We start from the raw sequence: 26,988 nt of genomic DNA on the forward strand, positions 1-26,988 counted from the left end.
ATCTGCATTACGGGAGATGCACAGTAATGAATAAATGCCACACAAAATCAGCCTGGAAATGTGCAGGCTGTGAGCCTTACTAAAATGATGAAAACACAGTTTGAGTCAGGATATGCTAGAGATCTTTTCACGCTTGTTCAGAGCTTTCTGAGATGTCAAGTGTTATTCGTGGCAGCAGGTATTCTCCTGGTTCATAGCAGAGCGGAGGAGAACTCTCCCTGCATTTTGCAAATACCTGGCCTGCTTCATTGAGTCACTCAGTATAGATTAAACTCCCTGTGTATTGTTACTAACATTAAAAACAACACACCTCCCCAAAAATGAGTGCTCCTACGTTATTTAAGAGACATCATCTGACTCCCAATTCACAGGGAGTTACCTGAACATGTCTAATAGGTTTGTGTTGTCTTTTCAGGAATAGATCCAATAGAGTTCTTAGGCATCAAAGTGCATAACCACAATCCAGACATTCCTGTTCAACTGCCAGAAAATCCTGGAGCTGCCTAATATCACTAAATACTTCTGAGTTTGACTTGATGGTTATCTGGAGACTCAAGGTGTACTTGTGAACATATTCAGAGCTTTCTAGGTTGAATAAAGCACTTGTTCCATAAGCAGTCCTGCGCAGGACCCAGAAGCCCAAAGGTTTTGAACTGAGATGTTCTTGCAGTATGTCCAATAGATGAATAGGACTGGGTCCTATTGTCCACAAAATACTGCTTTGATTTACTACTTTTTAAAGACCTGGATGGAGAAGAAGGTGTTGCCCATTTCATTTATCAAGAGTCTAACTGCTAAGCATTTTCCAGGAAAACAGAGGCTATGGAAGAACTGTTTGCTCTTGATGCCTCCTGCTTTGATGGTAAGGGAATTCTTATAGGAGTCATGGGTACTAATTCCCGCTCCTAACCTTAATCCTGTGTTTTTCAGTGGTTGTTGGGTAAAATACAGAACCATGCTGGTGTTCATAGTCTGGAGCCAAGTGTCACCTTCCATCTCTGGGGAGTGCCCCCCAGCAAGGCTGTAGAATCACCTTCTGTCTCTCTGGCTAAAAGAAGCTTTGACTCTTGGCACAGATTCAACAGAAGGAGTAGAGGGTGCCTTAGAAGGGTGAGATGAGAGTCTGAGTCCCTCTGGAGCTGGGAAGTGATTGAATTTGGATTCCATTCTTCCCAGGCAAGTGTTCTAACCAGTAGGCTGCTGCAGAAATATTTGGCATCACTAGTGCTCTTCTGAAAGAATAGAGCCAGCTCAGTTCCTTGCAAGAATGATGAGAAGCATGCAGCCATGCTGGAGGGGGCAAAGAATCCTCACCTTCAGTCTTGGGTCAGGGTGATTTAAGAAGTATTTTCCAACACCTCACTGTCCTGAGGCTTTCCTGATGACTAGCTCTAGAGAGCTTGCCTGCTCAGCAGTCTGCCTGGCCTTCCCTCACACTGAAGAAGGAGCCAATGTGCCTGGCATTGGATTTGGGTTCCATCTTGGTGATGTAAAAGTTAATAATGTGCATGTGTGGGCCCTTTCTATGATCTAACCCCCCAGATAGGTTGTAATTATCAAGAGATCAAAATTACGGTCTAAGCAAGACCATCTTTCTAATTCAGTAAAGTTATCTTAAAACTAAAATACGTGAACAACTACAAGTCTCAGAGAACAGATATGTTTACAGAGACTATTAGTTTTCTAAATTAAAGGAAGCCTAATATATTCCTGCCATCTTTCCTTCTTGTATAGTTGTACTTTTCCTTACTGTATAGTTGATGGAGGGATTTTTGGAAAGTTTCAAGAGGCTTACGGTGTTCTTGGAGATGTAGCAGCAAACACTTTTTTTTCTTTTTTTTGAGGTGGGCTTGTTGGCTTTCTGTGTGGGCACTTATTATTTAGAGTTCTCAGTTTAAATTCACTCTCTAATAAGGGAGAGTAAAACAAAGATTGCATACACTTTCTCACATATAGATGCAATGCATAACTTCTTTTCATCTGATGAAGAAATTAATTTACAGAAGAGACAACATTCAGCTAAAGAACAATGATGAGAGCTTCAAGCACTCCCAATCTGTGGATGTTTCTATCCAGGATTGTGGCATAATGCATGATAAAGTTAGAATGTTTTTATAATCTCTGTTACCAACTGCAGATTCCAGTAATAAAGACAAAAATGGAGTGGGTTAAGGCCATTTTCTCAAATTAAGGTAATATTAATAGACATGTGAAGATCAGTTCCTAAACTGAAATTGTATTTTAAGAACTATGTAAAAAAATTCTTTACTCCATTCTTGGTTCTGAATAGTCTGTACTATTCTTACAATCCAGTATTATTTCGTTATTGCAGATTGTAAGCATGTGATAATGACAGGGAAAAGTTACGCTGTTGCAGATGGGTAAAATAAATGTTATTATTAAAACATAACATAATATCAATATCAAAAATCAATAAGCTGTGTGCAATTAGATATACTTAGCAATCCAAAATACCTCTGGTACAGCTATTTATATTTAATAGCTTCATAATTTCATGTTTTAGTACTTTGACTTGATTAGGTTTTTCTTTCTGCCTTTCTCACAGTTGTGATATTATCCTGATAACAGTTGCTGGGATGAAACTTCTCCGCTCCTCATTCTGTAATCCTATTAATCAGTTTGTTACTTTGAGCTTTACTGTAATCTTCTTCCGATTTGACTGCAAAGACATTTCAGAAAACTTCTTGATGGATTTCTTCATGATGTCCATTGTGTTTCACAAGGCAAGTTTTATAGCTACTGTTGTTTCTCTGGAAAAATATGTTTCATAGTTTTGATTTATTTTATTAGTGTCACTGTATTGATAAATATGTGGTGGGATTTGTTGCATATAAGGAATTTGTATATAGATACAGATAATTGGTATTACAGAGGAAAAAATCTGTAAGCTGAAAACAATCTTCCGGTTAAATGTCTTCTCTGTTTTGTATTTACATTTTTTACATTTGTAATGTAATGTATTTACATTATGTATTTACTTTTTGCTCACATGTTGCTATGGAAGTTCAGAATTGTGGTTTTTCAAGAGTAGAATCCTCAATGTGCTGGAAAGAGCCTCTTGGGTCATTAGTGCAGGGCTGCCCTCCAGATCAGTTGCCTGGGCTTTTTTTTTATCTAGGCTTCCTTTGAATGCCTCTAGTGTTTGACTCAACAACTTCCTTTGGGAAATTATTCCATTATCTAATGATCCTCCTGACAAAAAATGTGTTCCTAATGTCAGACTTACATTTTTCTTTTCCTGGTTTCAGGCTGTTATCCTTGTTATGCTGCCTTTAACCTTAACCTCAGAGTTCCTTTCTGTTTTTTTGTTAATTCTCAGTTGCTATGGACTCTGTGTTCTCCTAGTCATATATACTTTAGCAAACTCTTTCTGCATCAGTCAGATCAGATCCCGATCTACTGTCTGTGTTGTTCCACTCAAACAAGTAGGTTTAACCAGTACCTTGATAAAACATCAGAAAGTATTGAAGACTTGCCTAGAGCATTTACCAATTCTCTTGTGTTTTGTTTTGTTTTTAAACTTTTTGGTTCCCTGATTGTCATGGCATATGATACAGCTTTGTATGGAGATAACTCTGGTGAGATTTTTTTGTGTTTTTTGTTGTTGTTCTTTCCTAAAATATCACTACTGTGATACTACTGTGTGACTGTGACCCAGCGAGCATCACTTCATCTCTGAGAGGAGAAAGAAATGGTTCCCTGCTGGCTGTAGCATATGCTGTGGAGGTGCCCAATGATATGCACAGAGATATTTAGCCCTTCTATACAAGGAGGTCAGCTTCAGTTTATGCTGCTGTCTATACCCACCTGAAGTCTCAACCTTGCTAAGGAAAGGCCCAGGTTATTGGTGTTAAATTGGTGGTTCCAAATCACTGAGGCAAACAGCGAAGCAGAATTCAAATTTTTTTTTTTTTGCTGGCTTATTTCTGTGCTTCTGTGAGGGAGGAGGGGAGAGTTGAGTCTTGTAATTCGTTAGTTCTGTTGGAAATGTTGGCCTTGTGAGCATATCATGAAATACAGATGTGGACTATTGCATGTTTTTGGAACAGAAAGATGTAAAGACTTTTTAATGATTCTTTTTTGAAGTTGCTTGTATGGTTTGGATCTACTATTTCAAGTAGAAAGACTAGTGTTTGGAGTAAGACTGAGATAATCAAGGATGCATACCAAACTAAGTAGTGATGCTTGCCAGAATAAATACTACTGTTCTGGGCTGAAACTTTGTACTACAGATGTATTTTGAAAGTGTAGTTTTAGCATTGATCTGTCATCTTTTGCATAGCTCATTACATCTAAAATTTTGCAGGTCATTAGTTCATCAGGTGGACTTGTCCATGTGCCATTTTAAAAAATTGAAATTAAATGGTTGAATTATTTATATTACAAAAGCACATGCACAGTTACACAATGATCATTAAAGCCAATCTGAAAAATAGAATTGCAGATGACAGCAATTAAAGTCCTATTAATTTCAAATCATTAAGAACATAAATTTTCTTTAATTAAGGTCTGAGCTTTTATTAGTTTGGTATTATGGAACTTTCGTAAAGGATTTGGTCACTTGAGGATAAAGATGACATGTTTGTTTTCCATATTATCTGCTCTAAACAGGCTGCATCCACCCGTGTTCCTAAAAGCTTTATGGATCTTCACAGGTTCTATCCATCCAGAGCTCAGTCATTTTTGTGTTTGTGACTATTTTTAAAAAGAAGCAAAACCCTAAATAGTTTCTATTGTCATCCCTTTGGCTATGCAGAAATATTACCCAATGGTGATTAGTGTCTGCTCACTGAAGTTTGAACTTTCCACCGTCTGATAATGGAACTCCACAAGTGCTGTGTCTTAGTCATACTGATGGTAATTTTTAAGCAGAGTTACCCCATGAAAAACTATTTGCATGCTATCAAAGCAGTGCTGCGGTAAGCATTTATTTTCTCTTCTGCCAGCCACTGGGGGAAAAGGCATCTAAATTCATCAGATATTCGCAAGTGTGCTAGTGAATCTTGAAGCAGGTTTATGTTGAATAAAACTTTGCTAATAACATTGAGTAGAACATTTCTGAATATCTCTGATTGTGCTTCCCTCATTTTCCCCATTCTGCTGTTGATTTAATGTAATTCAGTCAAATCAGAGGCTTCGAATGAATGTGATTGCTGCCTGTACAAGTTGAGACATGGGAGTCCGAATCACTGCTTGCAGATTTTTATCTCTGTTTGCAAATAGCCAAACCACCCACACTGGGGTGACAGAGAATGTGAGAATCTATTCACTTCTATTCCTGGGGCTTTTTTAATCAACATGGATTTTTCGGTCTACGCTAACATTATAGGTCTTGTTAATGCCACAGGAATAATTCGCTTCTTTTTTTGATTCATTAACCATTTATATTTCATCAAGTTGCAGAATGTAAAATCTTAATGCTGAAAGGTGGTTAGGCATACACTGAGTATGCTATTTTGTCTTTCAAATTGCCATGGGAGAGGAGCAAGGTAGATGTTGAGAAAAGGCTTTGTTGTTTATTTTTTAGGAATAATTTCAATTCAAGTGGAACAGGACTTCTCAATCTTTCTTGTGCTAGGATTTTCTGCATAGCCACCCACAGTTTGTCTCATTGACTATAGCCTGGGATTCTTCAGTCCGAAAGCTCCCATTGTGTATACTCATATATACATATACATATATACAGTATATACATTGTATACACTGATTTAAAGTCAGACCTGAATGGCCTTTTAAAAATACATGCTAGCTCATTCAGGAATTGTGGGTGTAATGCTCTGGTGTATGCTATACAGAAAGTCAGACTAGATATTCAAGATAGTCTTGCTGGTCTTTGTTACTCCATCTAAAATTTTCAGATGAGCCACTTTTTCTCCCTGGACTACTTAGGAGATACTATAATAGCAGTGCAAAGTTTAATAAGGATGTTCATGTTAGCTGAAAAAGGAAAACCACAAATGAGAATATATTCTTCAGAGGCACAGAGAAGATGTACTAGATAACAGGACTTAAGGGTTTTCTCCCTAGAGTTCTAGCAACAGGAAAATCTCTAAGACTTTTCTGTAATAGGATAAAGACTGTGGAAATATTATTCAGTTTTGGGGCATGGAAAGAATAAACTATTTGGGGACAAAGAAAAGACAGCCTGTTCTTCCATCCCTGTAACGTCTACTGACGCAATACTTAGGAAAAATTCTGACGTATGAACAAATACATACATGAGAGAGAGACAGCATATGGATGGTTAAGTGCATGTTATGGATTACTAAGACCATCTTTCTTTAATGCAATTTAAAAAGAAAAAAAAAAAGAAAAAAAGGAATATGCCCAACACAGTCCTCCTTGGCAGCTGTGTGAGCTGCTTTTAGAAAATGTTTAGCAGTTATTCAAGTCAAGAATGAACAGATATTGGTTGGCATGATGGAGAAACCAGTGCAGATCATTTGGACAGCAAGGTTATTTGTTTCGAACTGGCTGAGTGTTAACAAAGATGCTCAGGACAAGGCTTGTCACCAGCTGTCTGGCTGCATTCTCTTAAGGATGGAGCTTTGCTTTTCATCCTGTGCCGGCTGTGACTCCTCTATCTCTTGCCTGTGAGAGGGGTCATAGTGTCTGCCTGAGTTGCTTTTAGAGCCTCGGATGGTGATGTTGAGCTGAAGAAGCAAAGACAGCACTGTGTGTGTGTGGAAAAGAAGAGGCATATCCACTCCTTTCTTTGTCTGTGATGTTGTATCTGGCCATGTGCAAACCAAGGCCAAGTCTCCCTGGGCTGTAATATCTAGCAGGCAATGTGTTGTTGCTTGTCTGCAACAGAAATTATGCCAGCCGGGTCAGAAACAGACCTGGCTGCAGTCACAGTCTTCCCAGACAATATTGTCCATGGCAACAAGGGAACGAGGACCTCTCTCATGCCTGTGCATGGATGCTCACAAGAAGGGAAAAAAACAATCCCCTGAAAGAATCATCGTGTCTTGAAACAGGGTGGTACCCAACTGGTGGTCAAGCCATGTGGCTCCCAGCAAATCAAGGCTCACAAGCCTGGGGGAAATTGGTCCCCTGCAAACTTTGAGATGGACAAAGCTGAGTTCTTAAAACAGCTCAGAACAGTGGTGAACTGCTGCCAAAGTAGCCATCACTATACTGTTTGTAGTGGTCTGGTGGTTCAGATGATTCCTTGTCATGAAAACATGCATGGGCATGGAGTTTGAGTTTTGGGCCTGTAGCGTTAACTAACCTGTTTGAATGGGACTGCTGGGAAATTGATGCATTTTCACCAGCTTCATTCTTCTAGCTACGCCTTTCTTAGAGATCTGAGCCATGGAAAAAGATCTCTGTGCTGGTAAAGGCACAGGAGCAGCCCTTCTTCTGTAACACAGGTCAAGAGCTTTAAACTGTAGCCATCATCTAATATATGGGAGTATCTTTGTCAGAAGACAAAAGGTGTTGTTAAAATGTGTGTACATGTCTGTCTGTCTGTCTTGACTGGAGAGCCTCTTCCTAGGTTCCCTCTGGCCTTTCTCTTAGCTGATCTCATTATTTTATCCAGCCAAAAAGAGGAGGTGTCTGTGCGGCATTAAGCATGTGGGCATGGTTTCTTTAACTAATCTCATCTATTATTTCCTAACAGATTTTCAGTACAAACATATGGAGCAGGTTCACCATCCGCTTCAGAGATATTTGGGTGTTATACCTCTGAAAAGTTTTATGTGTTTGACTGCCTTAGGTTGTTGAATCCCCAAAGACATGAGTTCACATCTAATAGGTTTGGGGCTCTTGCCACAGGTTTATCTTCTCTGAGGCTGTGCTAGCTGTACCACAGCCACTAGAGGTCTGCCATACTCAGCTGGCTTGGAGCAAGCTGGCAATCTTTTGTTTCTTCTGTACTGTAATAATGAATTTTTGGATGTGCAATGATGGATTTCAGCATGGTGGTCTCAGGTGTGAACCTCCTTGCTTATACTGGGTAAATTTTAGGCTACAGGGACTTAAGGATTGAAATGGCTGCTGTAAGAAAAATGTTTATTCCAAGATTGCAAGTGCTGTTCTGATCCTCTAAGCTATAAGCATCTTAGCTGGTCTTCTTCTAGTGATCAGTGCAGGTTGTCCTGCAAACTCAGCAGTGCAAGTGTGGATGCATCTGGCTGTAGAGCAGCCAGCAGCATGTCTGAGATCACCGTATGCCAAACCCTGGTAAACTGGTTCCTTGACAGCAACTCTTTCATTTGTAGAGCACAACTGAGAAGAGATACGTGTTGAATTCTTGGCTTTGGAAAAAATTGGATTCTTGACAAATCTGTGTAGTTTCCTTTAAGCCTTAACGAAAGAGCCTCCATTTGCTTACACGCTCATCTACTACACAGACCCTGATGGGAATGTTAAGATCCGGTGTCATTAACCCTTTAATCTATAGGACTACAACTTCTTATCTTTTCCTCTCTCTTGTATGTTACTGGCAGGCAGTTTAATGGCCTCTTAATTTGTGTGTGTGGATGAACTAATCAGCAATACTAAAATATGAAATCACATTATATTTTCTGATAGTCAAATCCTCTGAGGGTTCTGAATTTGTCTTCATGCATAAGGCAAAATAATTAAAGAACCAGAGCTTGTTAAATTTGCCTTCATTAACACTGAATTCATTTGCCTAAGTACTCTTACCCCTGCTGAGCTCACTTAAGGATACAGTTTCCCTGTCTGCTATTTCTTCTTCTTCTTTCCCAGAATACATTTTTCAGCCTAATAAGGAGTCTACATTTTTTTCACTTTTTGTTTTTAGTAAGGATTTTTTTCTTTCTATATACTTATTTCTGCCATAGTATCCTATGTCATGCATCTGTGAAAGATGATCTTTACATCAAAGTAACTCCAGCTAGGCAAGCCAGCTTGTAACAACCTGCCAGACCTGTGCTGATCAGGCTTAACTCTGTAAGAGTTCAACATCTGCAACACAATGTCTCAGACAGTGAAGAAATTACACATCATCTTATTTTCATTTATTTTATGGGAAAATGCTACTGCTGACTTCAGTACTTTGTTGAAGTCCAGCAGTTAACCTGTTGAATCCTTTTACTGCCTTTGTGGCTACAAACAACAGACTTCTTGGTTAGTCTGCATGTCCAAGGCCATTTAGGTGCTACTTATAAGACAAAAGACTCACTCTGTTTCCTTCCCCCTTCTGATCTTTTATCCTGCTCTAAATCTAATGTTTCACTTTAAAGCTTCTGTCACGAAGTCATTAATTCATATTTTAATCCATTTCTTGCCATTCATGCAGACTGCAATGCAATGTCTTAATCAGCTCTACCATCTTAGCTCACAGCTGTTTCCTCAGCTTTTAATATCTGGTGTATAAGCCCCGTTAAGACACTTTCTGCTGAGTAAAATACCCAAGGCTATACCTGATATTTGACAGGATAATCCCAGTGGTATTTTCTATAGACTCCTTAACTCTCTTGTGCATTGTACAGTTCATGTTTCCTTTTAATATTGGTTTAATTGATTTTTCATTCACCTTTCTTCTGCTGACCTCTACTTGAGACTTCATCCCTGACACTCTTCACAAATTGCATTTTCTTTATTCTTTTTTCCTTTTTCCTTTAGAATGGGAAAAATGCATGGATGCAGGAAAATCTACACCCATTCCCTTGGTCAGTCTGACTTGCTACACAATTTGATGCATTGAGAGCTGTATTCATGTACAGTCATGCTGTTAGAAGCATATTCTGTGTCTAATAATGCCAGCATTGAAAGAGAAATTTCTGCTATCTGATGCTTTAAACTGCAACTTTCTCTGTGCATTTTTTATGTTTCGCTTTTAGTAAAGGAGATTTCTGGGAGGATATGGTCTGGGCGGGAGTCATGCCTATGAATGCTTCACTGGAGAGGCTGGATCAGTGCAGCTCCCATCCGATGTATGGCCCATCCGCTATCTGGCCCATTGCAGATTGCACCGATAAGCTCTGATCTCTTCTTTGTCCACCTCAGGAAATATGGGAGATGGTTTCTTACAGTACCACAGGCTCCTTCCCTGGGCTGTTGCCTACAGTGTTGGCAGAAGCAGCCTCTGCCACTGGAGCAGATCCCAGGCTGTTCATTTTATCATCTTTTATTGTCCTAATCCTCATCATAGTTACTTCTGCCTGATGGTTATCATTTGACTTAAAATGTAAGATTCAGAAGCCTGTTACTCAACCTGTTTGTAACATGCCTGTTTTGTACACCTTTGATGTAAGTGCTGGACACTGCGTTCCAAGAATATATTCTTACAAGGTTCTGATCCCAGAGTCTTGGACTGATTCTATTTTCTCCCTCTTATATATCTTGCATTAGACAATGATCCTGAAATCCCGTAACATAAGGGCTTCAAATGTCTATGAGCAGGTGCAAATAAAGATAGCCTGGAAGGTATTTATTGTAGATTCAAACATAGTTCTGTCCAAAATACACCAATAGAATGTCATAATGACTTGTGACACAAGCAGTAAAAAGCATTAATATTTCCAGTAAATCTTGTTTGTAGGAATTCATAGGTGGAATGTATTTTAAAGTCAATGATTTGCAAAGTTACAAACTAGAATAAAATTACTCCACCTAATTTTAATTTCATATCCAAACACATACATGCAGCTTTTCACTCTTAATGTACCTTAATTTTTATTGACATAAATATGCAGATAAACATGCATATAGAAGAATAAATGGATTTACCAGTAGAGATTAGAATTTATTCCCAAGACTCATAGCTACCAATTGACTGGAACTAAGTTAACATGAAAAATTAAATACCAGTTAGACTGAGTTCCATTCTGTTGTGAGTTCTCAGTATCTAAACAAATATAAAGAAATATCTGCATGAAGTAGGGAATAAGTGCTTTCTACGTTTAAAATTTTTAATTTCTCAATTTTGTATTGCACATAAACCATGTAGCCATGTGTATTTGACAACTATTTTTGTTTAAAATCAATGTGTGTGCACTCTCTCTTAAAACACAGAAAAATTCAAGCTTAGCAAGAAAATTTAAATTTTTACACTTTATTTAGTCTCAGTACTACCAAGGAGTCTGCCCACACGGAGTCCCAACAGATGCTGAACAAACAGACGGGCTGACAAAGGCTGAAGGCATTGCATAGTCTCCATATCACATTCAGTGTCTTTTAAATTCACCTGGTAATCTCTACCTAGATTATTGAAATCCATCACACTGAGAAAAGGAGATCATATTTTAGTGGTATTTCAGACTCCTCAATTTTTTTATATATGTTAACTGTAATGTCCAGTAACTTCCAGATCATAATATTACTTACATTCAGTAAAGTAAGAATAAACACAAAAATGAAATCCTGAAAAATTAAGTCTTTGCCTCTTCTGTGTTATGGATGTATAAGATAGTAGTCTATGTGCCAGGGTTCTATAGCGGCTTTTAACAACTTACAGAAGATGTAAGCAAGATGAAGATGCTAAACTGTGTGTCCACAGAAAATAAATATGAATGAAGGATGCATGCTCTGCATTTTCACTTGACAGTAGGGGGAATGTGGTAGTTTAAATTTACTGAATATACTGACAACTGTTTACTGTGCAAAACTATCACACGAGTAGAGATATCTAGGAACATTAGAACTTTATGTCCCCTAAATAATATATCATTTTTCTGCTTAGTGAACTGTAGAAAACATTGAAGGTCTAAGAAAGCATAATAAAAAATATGCTTTCATAAATCATCCTAAAGCAAGATGTAGAAGTCTCAAGGAAAATTAATCATTTATGCATGTTTAAGGAAGATATCATAAAGACAGGGAAAGAACTCAGCACATATTTTTTTAAAAAGCTTTCACTTTAGATGGGATTTTCCCCCCTTTGTATCTAGCACTGTTTAAAAACAATACTTTACCAAGGATAAATTATGTATTTCACAGAATAGGGAAGGTTGGAAGGAACCTCTAGAGATCATCTAGTCCAACCCCTCTGCTCAAAGCAGGGTCAGCTGGAGCAGGTTGCTCAGGGCCATGTCCAGTTGAGTTTTGAATATCTCCAAGGATGGAGATACCACAACCTCTCTGGGCAATCTATTCCACTGTTCAACCACCCTCACAGTAAAAAAAGAGTTTTTCTTATGTTCAGATGGAATTTCCTGTGTTTCGGTTTGTGCATGTTGCCTCTTGTCCTGTCACTATGCACCACTGAGAAGAGTCTGGCACTGTCTTCTCTAGTCCTGCCATCAGGCATTTATACAGATTCATAAGATTCCCCCTGAACCTTCTCTTCTCTAGGCTGAACAGTCCCAGCTCTTTCAGTCTCTCCTTGTAAGTCAGATGTTCCAGTCCCTTATACATCTTCGTTGACCTACTCTAGTATCTCCATGTCCTTGTACTGGGGAGCCCAGTGCCAGACCGAGCACTCCAGGTACAGCCTCACCAGTGCTGAGTAGAGGGGAAGGATCACCTCTTTTGACCTGCTGGCAAAACACTTTCTAGTGCAGCCCAGGAGGCTGTTGGCCTTCTTTGCTGCAAGGGCACATTGCTTGCTCATGTTAAACTTTTCCATGAGGACCCCCAGGTCCTTTCGTGCCAAGCTGCTTCCAGCTGGTTGGCAACCAGCCTGTACTCTGCACTTCCCTTTGCTGAACTTCATGAGATTCTTGTCAGTCTATTTCTCCAGCCTGTTGAGGTCCCTCTGAATGGCAGCACAATCATCTGGTGCATCAGCTGCTCCTCCCAGTTTTGCAAACTTCCTGAGGGTGCACTCTGTCCAGGTTGTTAATGGAGATATTAAACAGCACTGGCCCCAATATCACTCCTTGGGGTGTACCACCAGCGTGTGGTCTCCTGCTGGACTTTGTGCTGCTGATCACAACCTTCTGAGCCTGGCAGTTCAGCCAGGTTTCAATCCACCTCACTGTCCATTTGTCCAGTCCATACCTCATCAGTTTGTCTATGAAGATGTTCTGGGAGACAGTGTTGAAAGCCTTACTAAGGTCAAGATAAACAATATCCGCTGCTTTCAGCTCATCTGCTGAGCTGATCATTTCGTCGCAGAAGGCTCTCAGGTTGGTCAAGCATGATTTTGTAAATCTACGCTGACTACTCCCAATCACCTTCTTGTCCTTCATGCATTTGGAATTGGTTTCCAGGAGGATTTGTTCCATTGCCTTCCCAGGGATGGGAAGGGAGTGACTGGCCTAGAGCTCCCTGGATTCTTCTTTCTGCCCTTCTTGAAGATAGGGGTGACATTTGCTTTCTTCTGGTCCTCAGGAACCTTTCTTGATCACCATGACCTTTCAAAGATGATTGAGAGTGGCTTTGCAATGACATTGGCCAGCTCCCTCAGCACTCATGGGTGCATCCAGTCAGGGCACATGGACTTATGTATATTCAGTTTGCTTGAATGTTTCCTAACTTGGCCCTTCGCTACTGAAGGTACGTCTTCATATCTCCACACTTTCCCACAGGTCTCAGATTCTACATCTTGCCAATGAAGACCAAGGCAAAGAAGGCACTAAGTACCTCAACCTTTCCTGTGTCTTTTGTCACCATGTTCCCCTATTCAGAAGTGGGTCTGCATTTTCCCCAGTCTTCCTTTTGCTGCTTATATACCTGTAGAAGACCTTCTGTTGCCTTTCATATCCCTCACAGGATGGGCTACCATCCAAATGAGATGGATCTAGATGGCCAACCCTACCAGAAGGGCTTTGGCTTTCCTACCCCTTCCTAATCCTAACTGTTTCTGACAATTTAAAAAAGATGTTAAAGGTTTTCCTTTTAAAGCCTTATGATTACTGAAGACTGAAACACAGGTAGTTCTAGTTGAAGTAAGAGACTGATTGTGTTTCTGAGGATCAGCTTCTTAGTGTTTGTGAAAGCAAATTTTAGCAGCTTCAGTTTCCCTGTGAGAAAGCAATAGCACTTTCTGAATCCTTTGAATTCCTGTATCAGATATAGAAGAAATATGTAGTAAACTGGGTAGAACTGATAAGGAGCAATATTTTTTAGATTGCTTTAGCAAAAAACAGAAAACCCCCCACCAAGTCTCCCCTCCTAAATCTCTGTGTTGTGGTTGCCAAACACAGGTGACATCATCTCTAGGATGTATAGTAACCTTTGTAAAACACCAGTGACGTGTTGCCGTTAAGGTGTTTTGCAGAACTGCCCTGGAAGCAGTATTTTAACATCTAATAGAGGCATTTGACAACCCTTAATGAATGCAGTAGCTTGAAAATCGCAGATATCCAGGCCTTTGGATGCAGTGTTGTGAGGCTCTCAAAAACCAAGAGAAGTTCACTAAAATGTTTGTCTTACATCCGTGTTCTTGCTAATGGAAATGAGATCTGTTGCCTATCATGTGGAACCATTAGCTGAAAGGCAGGTGTTAAAAAAAGAAACAGAAAATTCAAGTAGTGAATGAGTGTAGAAGTAATAGGACTGGTTGTAGGCAACAGAGAACTTAGGCTCCATGGCCTATTTTGCAAGAATGTGTAAATATTAGAGAACGATGAAAATGATGTCATGGAACAAGAAGCCAGAAGGATCTCCTCCTGGATTTGGTTTCCCAGCAAATACAAAACCTGAATTATATTTGAGGTTTAAGAACCTCTTGATGAACCCTGAGCTTTGAGCACAGCTGGGCTGATTTAAGTCTTTGTGATTTCAATCTGTAACAGTCAGAACTTTGGTGGGTTGTGCTGCAGTGTTGAATTTGTGAGATTTCAAATGTGAGTCATTAGCTTTTTCAGCCCTTCACTTAAATCTTTAGCAGTTACAATTTTTCTCCCAGCTGTTCATTCAGACATTTCAGATGAATAAAGATTAAGTAAAACAAAGCAACCATCCAACCTGTTACGCAGCGTTTAAATAAATGAAACTCAATTCTAATTTCAGTTCAGTTTTACTTGCTTGCTGTATCTAATGTTGTAGTTTTCAAGTCACATGTAGTATTTTTCAGAGAAAACAAAGTAGATGATATCAGAATTTCTCATAGTTAAACTAAGGAGGGGTGGCCAGGCTGTGCCTTGAGGAGATCGTAGAGCTTGTTTTCATCAGGGCTTGCCTTGTTTTGCGTAATATGCCTGTGCAAAGTTAACGTAAGCTACATTTTGAACGTTGATCCTAATTTGAGTCATGCTAAAACACCAAAGCGCATAAATTGTGTAACATTGCTTTCATCTTAAGTGGAAGGTATATCAATTAAAACTGGAGTTAGCATGATGCAGCAGCTGCTGCTGTGATTATTTGGTAGCACAAAGACCAAAACGTTTTAATGCTATTAGTCATTTTGTGCCTCCCTCCCAATTCATTTGCAATTACATACAGTGGAATTCATAGAGAAGCTCAATGAAAAGTCCCATCAGCACATTGCCGATACAGGTGATCAGGTGATATTCTGGGGGTGGTAACTTAAGGGCAAATAAAAGGGCATTAGCCTGGCAGTGAAGATGCATCCTTTCTGACTATGTACGTACTAATAAATAAAGTGTGCCTAGGACCATGCTTTGTCACAGAGGCCAGTTGTCATGGAGAAGCCTGTGTCCGTGCTAGTAAACTCTCCTAGCCTCTCTGCAGGGTGGAGGTATTGGTTTTGGCCCAACCAAAACCTTACTAGGGACCATTCTGACAATTTAACTACATATACAATATCCATGCCTGGGAACATTCTCTGGATGCATTTTATTTACTAGTATTGATATAGCCTCAATGTCTTTCAGGATGCTGGCAATGTCATGTCTTTCATTTAAGCAATTGAAAGGTGTATTGTAAGAAACTCAACGTATATTGGCTACATGAGCATGAAATGCTGCATATATTGTTGTTTCATTCTCAAGTCATGTATGTGTGTTTAGCAATAACCTCTACTGAAGGCCAAATCTTTCCTGACAGTTTATCAGAAACCTATGCTGGAAATTGAACCTGATGACCCAATGCAGGCAAGACAAAAGATCTGTTTGGGCCTAATGCCAAGAGAACTAACAGGAAAATATATATATATATATGTTCCAGGAAATACGCACACATCATTTTTGAATCAGAAAGTGGTAGTTGCACCACAATGCATATTTTACAGGAGCCCAAAAGTAAATTCAGTATGTTTTTTAATTCGTATTGTGCAATACAAAGAGGTCATGTTAATGCAAGCTTTTTATGGTAGGATGGTTTGATCTTGAAATGCAACTACAATGCGTGGTTCGTGCCATAGTGATGGCATTTCCCATTGATTCAACACATAAGCTTTGTGTTCTTGAGAAATAAGCCTGAGGAGAGTTGTTCTCCCTGAGGAGAACAACTAAAAGTAACTCTTAAGACAAAGAATTATTTTGCCGAAAGATTGAGATCACAGAGGTTCCAATTCAATGAAGTAATTTCTATCAGCAAAAGCATGGTTTTCCTCAAATGTAGTTTTTTCTTTCTTTCTTCCTATGAGAATGCTAATAGAAGAACACAGAAGTTACCATGCAGTGTTACAAGTTGGCAGATAACTGCTATGTTAATTTCTAATTAAAGCAAACATATTTTTGAAGAAAGACAATCTAGGAACTAGATTCAGTTTGGTAGTTAAGGATGTACCTCATTGTAAGTATCAGTTTCGAGTGAAAATATACTTTTGTGCCCTACTGATGTAGGGCATTAATGACAAGGAAAATTAATGATACAACATACACTGTCTCACATTCATTCCAGTTCTAAAAGATTTATCATTTTCAGATGTTACTATGAGAAACTATCTCAATACCTAAAAAGTGACCATGTCTTTCTATTTTTTTCTTCAGCTGTGGGACCTACTGCAAAAGTTACAGTTCATCATGACATATATTGCTCCCTGGCAGATTGCCTGGGGGTCATCGTTCCATGTTTTTGCTCAGCTCTTTGCAATACCTCATATCCTTTATAAATTACTTTTTCTTTACTCTCAAATTCCTCTTCATGTAAGTACAAAATTTTATTTACAGTGTTTGAACAAGGTGTGACATTTCTAGGTAACTTTTATTTAAAAATGTGAAAATGCTTGACGCATCACCTGGGAAATGTGTTTTTTTCTTTTGCTTATATGCAACTCTTGCCTGCATGGGATCTGAAAATGGGAAACTATATTCTGACCAAAACTCGTCTTATACATGTCCACTCCACACCCAGTCACATTCAGCAGATCATGTATTTCCACAGCTCTAGGCACTGACCTTCAGTGCTTTTTGAAAGAACTGATGCCTTAGCTTTGGGTAGACTTCTGTGTATACAGAAGCTAGTTTTAAAAGTTGCTGGGCATATTGCTGTTTGAACTCTAAAGTGTTATATATATAACATATAAAATATTTATATGTTGCTTCTGTTTAATTAGTCAGAGACAAGTTCATTTTGCTGAACTGATTTCTGTTGCAGCTGTTTGATCCCCCCCCCCCCCCCCCCCATTTCAAAAGCAGCTGAACTTTAACATTCTTTTGTATACATTTTTCATTGTGGAGCTGAGAACTATTCTCTTTTTTAACTTTCCACTATGCAGATGGGTAGAGTAGGTTGAGGATAATCCAGTGAAAAGTTTTATGGGTAACAATGTATGTTCATCAACATTAATGCCTTTTCCTGGGCTGATAACATTGTTTTTGTGGATACGGAGACTTAACCATGGAGTATAATGATCCCAAAATGTCAGTAGGGTTAAAAATATATAGTGGATTTTTGAAACAAAGATTTTTCAGTTTAAAGTCTAATTCAGTTAGAAATGTGATTTAAAGCAGAAGAAAGATAAAAATGAAATAAAATGCTTTGACGTTAACTGATTAAGCTTAACTTTGTTGGCATCTAAAGCATTTTCAGAGGCTAGCTTTTCATTTCTTCCTTCCCCCCAGCCAAAGTTGCAGGAAAAAAAAAGTTGGGTGGACTGCTTTTAGTTCAGACCTACTGAAGAATTCGCTTGGTACTGTTTATAAGATATACATGTCTGATTCCTTATCCCTTTCATCCTACAAAGACTGATACTCTACACATGGAGGGTATTATGTTTAAATAGCAAAATTTACTTATTTGAAGATATTTGAGGTTACGTGGGATTTTTGGTTTAGCAGAGTGATACAGCAGTGTGCTGAAATCACAGTACAAGTGTAAGTTACACTTAGGAAAATATAGCAATTGCAATGTACAGTTCAATCACAATATAAATGTGATTCCCATTGCAGAGCTCTATAATATGCTCACCGTCACAATGCTGGGCATCCCCGATTGCCGGGAAGGAATATGTGTGTTGAAAGCAGCTCAAGCCCGTTGCTCTCTTCAAAATTCTTTTGTTAATTCTTCAGTTTTTATACCCTGTGTTGGGCTGAGGCATGTATACACTCCCTCCATGCTGGTCTGGCTAGCTCGGGGAGACATTCACGCTCTTTCAGTAAACTCAGGGAGAAACATTTATGCCACCAGTTAATCCACTCAACTGTGGTATAGTCAATCGATCTGTTCAACTGATGTAGCCGTTTATCTAAAACAAAGGCTGCCCTCTGCTCCCCTTTGTGTTGAGATAAAGTCAGCTTTCTGCGCTACAGCTACGGTCAGTCACAACCTACCTTATCCGCTGAGCTTCACAGTCACAACGCCCTTGCCGGTCTCCCCTGAGCCCTTCTTCCACCCCCTCTGTAAGGGTTTATTGGTCGGGCACAGGGAGTCAAAAATGCTCGTTTTAGGTACCTTTCTTGGCTGGCTGAATTAACTGACTAATCTCCCTCAGCAGATAATTAAAAGAAAGAGAGAATCCCTTCCAGGGGAATTCAAAGCCTTACCTAGATGCCCCAATTTACCTTTGGGGAAATTATCCTTCACCAGTAAGTTAAGTGTCTGAAGTTGGGTATCAGAATTTTTTTCCAGTTCCAGAACAATGCAAGTTTTAGTATAGGAAGTGTAAATGGGCATGTAGGATGAGGAAAGTGAAGACAAAATGAACACCAAAGGGAAAGCTTCAAACTGGTAATTTAGAAGAAGAAAGCATTATAAAAACAAGGCTCTGTCCAAATACTTTAAGTGATTTATAGCAAATCATTACAGAATTCCACAATGAAAAAATGATTTTCATCTCTGTCATAGATATGAATTGCAGGAGAGTCTATATAAAGTTATTCAACAAAATATTCAAGAACTAAGATTATATTTCAATGAGTTTCCCTTTGATCACAAACTTTTGCACAGTGATAACTACTCTTCATAAAAGTACCAATTAGGCTTTGTAAAATGGAGGGCAGTTAACAAAGCAGGGTTAGCTTATTTACACAGTTATTGCTGAAGTGTATATAGACTGGCTTTCTATTACTTATATTTATAATATCATTTGTAAAAGCAAATCTGTCCTTTAAGGCAATGTTGCAATTAAGATACTGGTTAAATGCCCAAGTTACTATTCCCACAACAATAACTTTGCCTTTTTGTATCTGCACAGTGTTTTTATTTTTTGCTACCATAATTCTGCAAACAGTACTAGTAAATGCATTTTGCAGTTTACAGAGGCAGTAAGCTTGCCTCTTTGCAGAGTTAATTATTTGTGTCTCTTAATTGCCTAAATCACTTTTGCAAACAGGACATAAATTTTTAAATTTTAAAGTGCCTCAGTGAGTTTTTACCATAGAGCTTAGTGATATGAAAGTTCTGCTTGCTTTAATGCGCTTGCTTCAGCTGTGCAGGGTATTAAGGGAAACACGCACAGAGCTTTGCCTAGGGAAGGTTGCAGAGTCTCTGCCATTAGAGATCTTTAAGAAGAGTTTAGACAAACATCTGTGTGGAGTCATACAGGTATAGCTCGTCATGCCTTGCAGCTGCTAGATGGACTAGGTGACCCCTTAAAGTTCCTCCTAATCCTGTGATTCTGTGAGTTGAGAGAGTTCGCAGGAATAGAAATGGGCTTCTGATTAAGGAAAAATCTGATGCTTTGCTTCCTTGTGTTTAAATGGGTAAGACAGGGTAATGTCTTTAGGCCCAGTAAGATTTCTTCACACTGATAAAGTCAAGATAGTTTGTAGTCAAAGGTGGGTTTTATCTAGTAAATCAGCAATGAGATTGGGAAAAGAAGGATTTGTAGTTTGGTTGTATTCTGTTTATGAGAGTTACTGCTCTGACTATTTCAGGGTTTTAGCTCTAACATCAGGGAAGGAAGCCTTCTGACACTTAATTCTCCCATCCTCTTGTGCCTGGAACTGAGCAAACCTTTTTTGGTCCATAGTAATTGCAATTAAAAATGTGATTTAGGGAAAACAAACTGTGAATTTGGGCTGGATTTACCACATAGGGGAGGGGAAATTTTGATTACTTGTTTTGAAGCTGATGTGAATTTAAACAGATTTTTAAATTATATGAAATGATCCTCAGATTGTTTTATTTCATGCTGAAGGTAGGTTTGTTTGTTTGTTTTTCAAAATTTCAAATTTGGCCACCTTACAAAGAAAATCCATAATTCAGAGAGAAACATATTCTCTTTCTACAACTTATAACCTAACAAAGATGGTGCATAGGAAAACTAGATTTGGATGTAGAACAAGAAAGCATGCCTGTAAATATAAGTCACTTTACTACTTAGACTTAATTAAAGCATTGCTATAAAAAGAGGATTACCTATTAAAAGGAGGTCAGGTAGCATGATATAGAAAAAAACTTGATGACAAATAATTGCCCACACTACATGTCAACTAGTAGGTAAGGGAGTTTGGTCCTGTTATTTGCTCCCATGCTGTGTTTACATATATGAAACACTGAATTAAAATTACTCTTCACAAGGCAAAAGGGAAATGTCTTCCAACATGCATATGATAGAATATTATGTCTTTTAGCAAAAATAAAACTGTTGCTACTGCTTTACGTCTTTGATGCTATCAGTTCACAGTGGAGTCCTAAATATCTTAATTCATGATGGTGGTAATTTTTAAATCAATAATTACATTCAAACTCCCTTTAGAAAACTTGATATACTGTCCTTATCTGTCCTCCTTGTTCTTTTTCTCTTCAGCTCCCATGCCTCCTTCCCTTATCTGACACTTGTAAATACTTGTGCATCTTTCACAGCCAATGCTGGTTATGACTGTAGCATAATGTCACAGATTAACTTTGTTGACACACTTTCTTCCTGCTTTGTGCTTTCCGTTGCATTTTGTACTTTCAGACTCTGAGGGCAGCTCATTTTGCAAACTCGCTGATGTACTGAGACACCATTCCAAACCACTCTCTCTTAATAAGTTTGAGGGATTTCAGAGATATATTTTGGCAAATACTTGTTCGTAGCTATTGCATATTGCTTTGAAAGCATGGTTAGCTAGCCTTTATATGGAAACGCTGTATCACAAATGATGTTTTATATATGTAAAGACATTTGTTGCAAAGCCTTAACGACTGTGGAGGACACATACAGGGTTTTATTAGAACAGACTAAGCAAACAAACTGTGGTTATTAGGTGATTTTTACCTTAATTTTAGTTTTGAGATGCACCTGCTCTCTGTACTTTGATAATTGCTCCTCAGTTCATGACTTCCTTATGTAGCACCTTCCTCCCAAGAGAGGTGTAGGGAAGGACAACAGTCTGGCATGCCAGCTTGGAAACTTTTTGTCCTGAGATTTCATAGAGCTGGTATGAATTAAAGGGGAATTCAAACCTAACATGTCATTAGTTTGCATTTTTTAATCATGCTCCTTTCAACTCTTGTCTTCTTCTGTATCCTTACCCATCTCATAACTTGTTTTCCAGTGATATAGAATATGAATTTACATTTAAAGTAAGCAATGGATTCAGGTATTCATTATGATACGTGTGATATTTATTATTTCCCTGTGTTTACCTTCTCACGTTGTATATATTTCAAAAAGTATGAAATGCAGAACCCTTCTTACCTTTCAACCAGCATGGAATATTAAATCCTCGGTGAAAATTAACATGAAAGCATGATTTTGAGCCAGCAGGTTGGATTATAGCAGCATATTTTTTTCTCCACGTACTGGAGCATCCCAAAATAAGCAGTAACTCACAGAACGAAATACTGGACTCCTTGGTATTGGAAGCAAGATTCCACTGCAAGGAACCGAGAATTTCAAAGCAAATTAGGGGGCCTTGGGTCTCTCTCTCTCTCTCTCTCTTTTTTTTTAAAGCTCTTTGTGTCAGACTCAAAAACACTTTGTGTTGTAGAACAGACACTAGGTAGCTGGAAAAGGGCGCTCGCTGCTCTGCTTAGGCTTAGGATGTCTCTTTGGGCAGAGATTAGACAGGGTCACCCTGCTTTTAACATACTCCATTTAGACATGTGGCCTTCATTACAACTCTGCAGAGTTGAAGAGCCACGGATTACATGATGATAATTGGCAGTTTGGCACTGCCTTCTTTCCTTTCCTCCCCCCACCTCTTTGGTAAAATTACAAATACAAAGGCAAAAATAAATAGTTTGAGGAGCTGCCTGCACAATGGTTTAACAGTACGACGAAATCATTTGTGTTACCTTAACTTACAGTTTTCAGACTCTGCTATGCTTTTTTTTCAAACTCTGGCCACTTCAGTCTTTTCTACTCCACTGAGTCCATTTCTTGGTAGTGTCATCTTTATCGCATCATACGCAAGACCAGTCAAGTTCTGGGAGAAAGACTACAAGTAAGACTATTCAGAAGTTTTCTACATTTGTTATTTTTAAAGGTTGTGCTCTCATTAATTTCATTTCTGGAGGTTTTTTCTTTCAAAGATAGTGCTGAAAGTGTTGTAGGGCATGAGAGTTAAATTTTTTAGTCTGGATTCTGCTGTTTTACTATTTAATGGTTATTTGGTTATTTCTGCAAATATATTTAAACAATTATCAGTGTGTTACAGATGAGGTGTCATGTTGCATTTGTCATACAGACAGAAAATAACAAAGCTGGGGGAAAAAATCAATAAAAGTCTCAGTTGTCAGCCTTTTTTGTCTTACTAACTAGTTTTAGCAACTAAATCTGTTAAACCTTTGTAACTAGAAGTCAGATTGCATTAATATATTTTATGTTGCCTGTTACCATTTGAGATTTGGCAAGTAACTCTCGTAGTGATGATGAGTGTACACTCTAATTACTTGCTACAGTTGATCTTAGAGCTTGACATAAGATTTGGTTGGTTTTGTCAGAATTTAGTTGTCACGCATTCAGTTGCACAAGGGCATGAACTTTGAATACTGAAAAGACTGATTAAAGAAGTTCTGCTCCTTTTAGCCAGTAGGTTTTCAAAGCACTTGGTAATTGGGATCTAGCAGGTTCCAAATAAGAGTAATGGAGGCAGGAGAACAGTTTCCTTTCCAGATGGAGGTAGTTTTTGAGAGGGGTTGTATGAACTGTTGGTCTGCAATGGTAAGGGACTGGACTCAGTCAGTAAGGGGCTTCCTTTGAGTCTTGTGTTCTGGGCTGTTCATAAACTCTTCCCTGCCTACTGAAATGTAGCCAGCCTCAGAGTAAATTACCACAGCAGTCTGAGACAGAAGGTGAAAAATATGTTGGCCAAAGCAGGATTTGGCCAGAACAGCGCAAATTGTTGTGCATTTGTCAGCACCTTGTCTCAGTATCACTGATCTATCTGAGCACCTCAAAAGAATGAAAAATAGAAATTACAGTGATTGATTTTCCATTTTCCAGGGGAAAAGGTCTGATTAGTTTGAAGTTTTATTTTTGTTTGAATTTGACCTGGGTCAGTGAGTGAATGTGTACTCATTTATAAAGAAGTTACTGAAATAAAGCTAAGTCAAATAAAGGGCTTTGTATTTGCTTCTGAATATGATGAGATTTGTGGAAACCTTTTGTGGGGAGCTGAGTTTTGTACACTGGGGTGAGATTTTAATGAAATTCTTTCATACGCATCCTTCTCTGGGTCAACAAGTTCATTATTTCACTGGAGTGAAGTTTGAGGGGAGTCGTGGAAAGGTAGGAAGCTATCACTAATCCCACAGACAGCTTTACATTTTTGGATAGGAACTTTGAACCATATTAAGTAGGGAGGAGAGAATAGAACATCCGCTGCGTTTTACTTCAGAGTCTTTTTAAGGCATGTGGCTTCTTTTCTAGGTACTAGTTAGAGAATCAAGCCTAGTAGTTTGTAGGCACATCACTGCTATAGGCAGGTTAGTATAGGTTATTGTAGATGGAAATAGATGGGATTGTTTTCATTTGCTTTCAGTTTGTCTAGGACTTTTGGGACGGGGGATGAGCAGAAGAGAAGATATTCAAAGGGAATTTCAAAACATGGCGCTTAATCCTTGACAGTTAAATAAGGTTGTCTCATTTTCAACAGTATGGACTATCTATGACTCCCATGAAGAGATGTGAAGCAGTTGGTGTTAATCATTTTTGAAAACAAAACTATATTACCCATGAACTATAAACCCCCACATGTGAAAATCTAACGCTTTTAATACTTAAAATTCTCTCTCCTTGTCCTTTCAAAACAAGCAGTAACTACAGCTTTATCTTCAGTGTGAATGCTAAAGTTAGGCTCTTTGTGAAAAATTTATGCTGTGTTGTTTGTTAGAAATTCTAGTGTACCTCTTACGCTCTTCTCACTTAAAAAACAAAAAAACACAAAACCCACAAAAAACTATGGAAGTGGAAAGCAGCCTTGTAGAAGATTCAGATACTCGTCCAAGTGAAACAAATGTTTGCCTGAACCTGTGGCATCCCACAAAATGCACATGTAATCGCTCCTCCTAAGTATATATTCATTTTGTCACTAGCACATCTGATTCTCCTTTGCCTCACTTCCAGTTCAGTATTTCCTTGCTCACATGAAGAACTGAGCAGAGTGAGAGTTAGACTGAATAATTCCTGGGTCATTAAAAGGACACAGTGAAAAGACAAAAAAAGGTGGGGGAAGGGAGTAGCATTGTGTTAAGAATAGATAAGTCTTCTATAAATGAATTTAAATAATTGGATAAAATCAGACTGGCCTTGCCTTATTGCTTTAAATCTTGATCCTCCAACATCTAAAAATTCAAAGGGATGGTCTGATTGCCTGTTATGGAACTGTAGAGTTAAAAGGCTCAGGAACGTGAACAGGCCTGGAAAGTTGTTCTGGTTCTTCCGCTGACCATTCTTTGGACTGTAATGCTTTAGGGCAGGCCACACACACAATTTTCAGGTGCTGTAAGATAAAACAAAACAGTGCAACCGTTTGTGCAAAAGATGGGAAGATAGTGTAGAGATTTCTGGAGTGGCTTGACAGTTATTTTTGCTGAGTTCAGCTTGGGGCATTCACAGCGCAGAAGGTCACAGGTTCACTACAGTGAAGTCTGAGACACACTTGTATGAAGCAGAATCTTTTATTTTCTCTCTCTCTCTCTTGTTTTTTTTTTGTTTTGTTTTGTGGGTTTTTTTTTTTTTCTATTTTTGTGCTTATTGCCTGGCAACAGGAACTTTTGCCTAGGGGAAAGCTACCTTTATATAACTGTTTTTTGCCTAGTTTGCATACTCATTTTCAAAAACTTCCTTACCATGTTGATGACTACATTAAATTATCTCATTTATATTAGTTACTCAAAAACTTATGTATGTTTATATGAAGTGACACAGGAAGTTACTTCCATGGTTATATTTTTTATAACTTAACCTTGTAATTGCACTAATCAAAAGCAATTCCGGCAAGCAACCCTGTTCTAACTTAAAATATGATGGTTTTGTTTTTATTCTGAGTAATGAGTAAGGTTGCTTTCTCAGAATATCATTTCTGTTCGTCAGCATATGCATACTTCACTGTCATCAAGTGCACTTCAATTTTTCTGGTTTCACATAAGAAAAATTTATTTTTGCACACCCCCTTTTCACTTCTATCATTAGGGGCAACAGTGGAAAATTAGCTTCAGTTTTTGTAAAGTTAATCCAAAGTTGAAGGTCTGGGCATTAGTGAGTAAGGACAGGGTAGAGCATTACTAGAAGAGAGCTGTATTATTAGGCCAGTAGTCTGTGTGGTGAGCAACTGCTCCATCTGTTCCTTAAAGTGCAGTTTTGATTGTCTCTACCCAGTGTTTCTGAGCGCATACTTAGGCATCTTGCATTTCTAATGTTTCTTTTAGTCTCACTCTTTCTACTGACTAAAGAGAAGTTTGATTTCTCAGGTTTCTGACTGGACATCTGCCATTCCAGACGATGTGGTCTGGAGGTGAAAGTCTTAGAGAATTAAGATAGCTTGCTTGTTTTTTCAAGGAGATGGAAGAACTCAAGTGGGTTAAAGAAAAAGAAAAGAAAGGTTCATCTTGACAGTAAGCAAACTGTGAAATTCCTAACAAGCTCTTCAAAATTCAGGGATCATACTGTGCCCATTTGTGTTCTTGTGGTGTGTGCACAGGGCATGTGTCTTCCTCCCTGGAATCAGCATATGCTATTTGTTTGTAGGACACATATCTATACTCACTGTATGCAAGGTCTAGTCCACCAATATATCACAGAAGTAAGGAATCTTTCTAGGGGAAAAGGGAAGGGTGGTTTTAAGAACAAGAAAAAATTGGGGAATAAGGAAGGATATTACAGAAGAACAACTTCTCACGCAACCATTTTGTTCACAGCTTTTGCTGCCATTGTTGTTGAAGAGAGAGGGGTGTAAAAGCAGAAGGCTAGCTGGCCGCTTACAAATTAGTTGCTCCATGGGAGTTTAATTATGAGAAATTTTCTCTGAAGAAAAAGGTTTTTGATGCAAGACCACTTTCGTGCTGCCAACAGTCTGTGTTCTGCTTCCAGTTTGAAGAGTCCTGTTTTACTCTTTATTTTCACAGCTGTTGGAATGATTAGGCTGTAGATGTCAGAGAGAGAAAAGGAAATAGCAGTAAATCTTGTTTAATGTATAGGCAATTTAAAGCATAAAGCGTTTGTTCAAAAGCTGTTGTTTCATTCCTTTGCTTTGCTTTTTTTCTTTAATACTTTGTCACCCTGTAGCCTTGTTCTCTCCCCCTCCTCTCTTCCTCTTTTCTTACTTTGTATCTTGGATATGGCAATGGACAGAATAGAGGAGGAAGTTTACTTTCATTCCCCAGTGG

General features: G+C 38.6%; 1 protein-coding gene across 2 annotated transcripts in view; it reads left to right on the forward strand.

Annotated features, from left to right (window-relative positions):
- Nucleotides 1-26,988, forward strand: part of PCNX2 (pecanex 2) — a 164,137-nt gene that overhangs the window by 86,961 nt on the left and 50,188 nt on the right. For both annotated transcript variants that reach the window (XM_064509246.1, XM_064509245.1), the window contains 3 exons: nucleotides 2,567-2,744; nucleotides 16,779-16,887; nucleotides 22,475-22,604. In XM_064509246.1, the coding sequence (XP_064365316.1) occupies nucleotides 2,567-2,744; nucleotides 16,779-16,887; nucleotides 22,475-22,604 (417 nt within the window). The remainder of the gene's footprint in view (nucleotides 1-2,566; nucleotides 2,745-16,778; nucleotides 16,888-22,474; nucleotides 22,605-26,988) is intronic.

This window comes from Dromaius novaehollandiae, chromosome 3, assembly GCF_036370855.1.
Source record: "Dromaius novaehollandiae isolate bDroNov1 chromosome 3, bDroNov1.hap1, whole genome shotgun sequence".
Classification (NCBI taxonomy): domain Eukaryota; kingdom Metazoa; phylum Chordata; class Aves; order Casuariiformes; family Dromaiidae; genus Dromaius; species Dromaius novaehollandiae.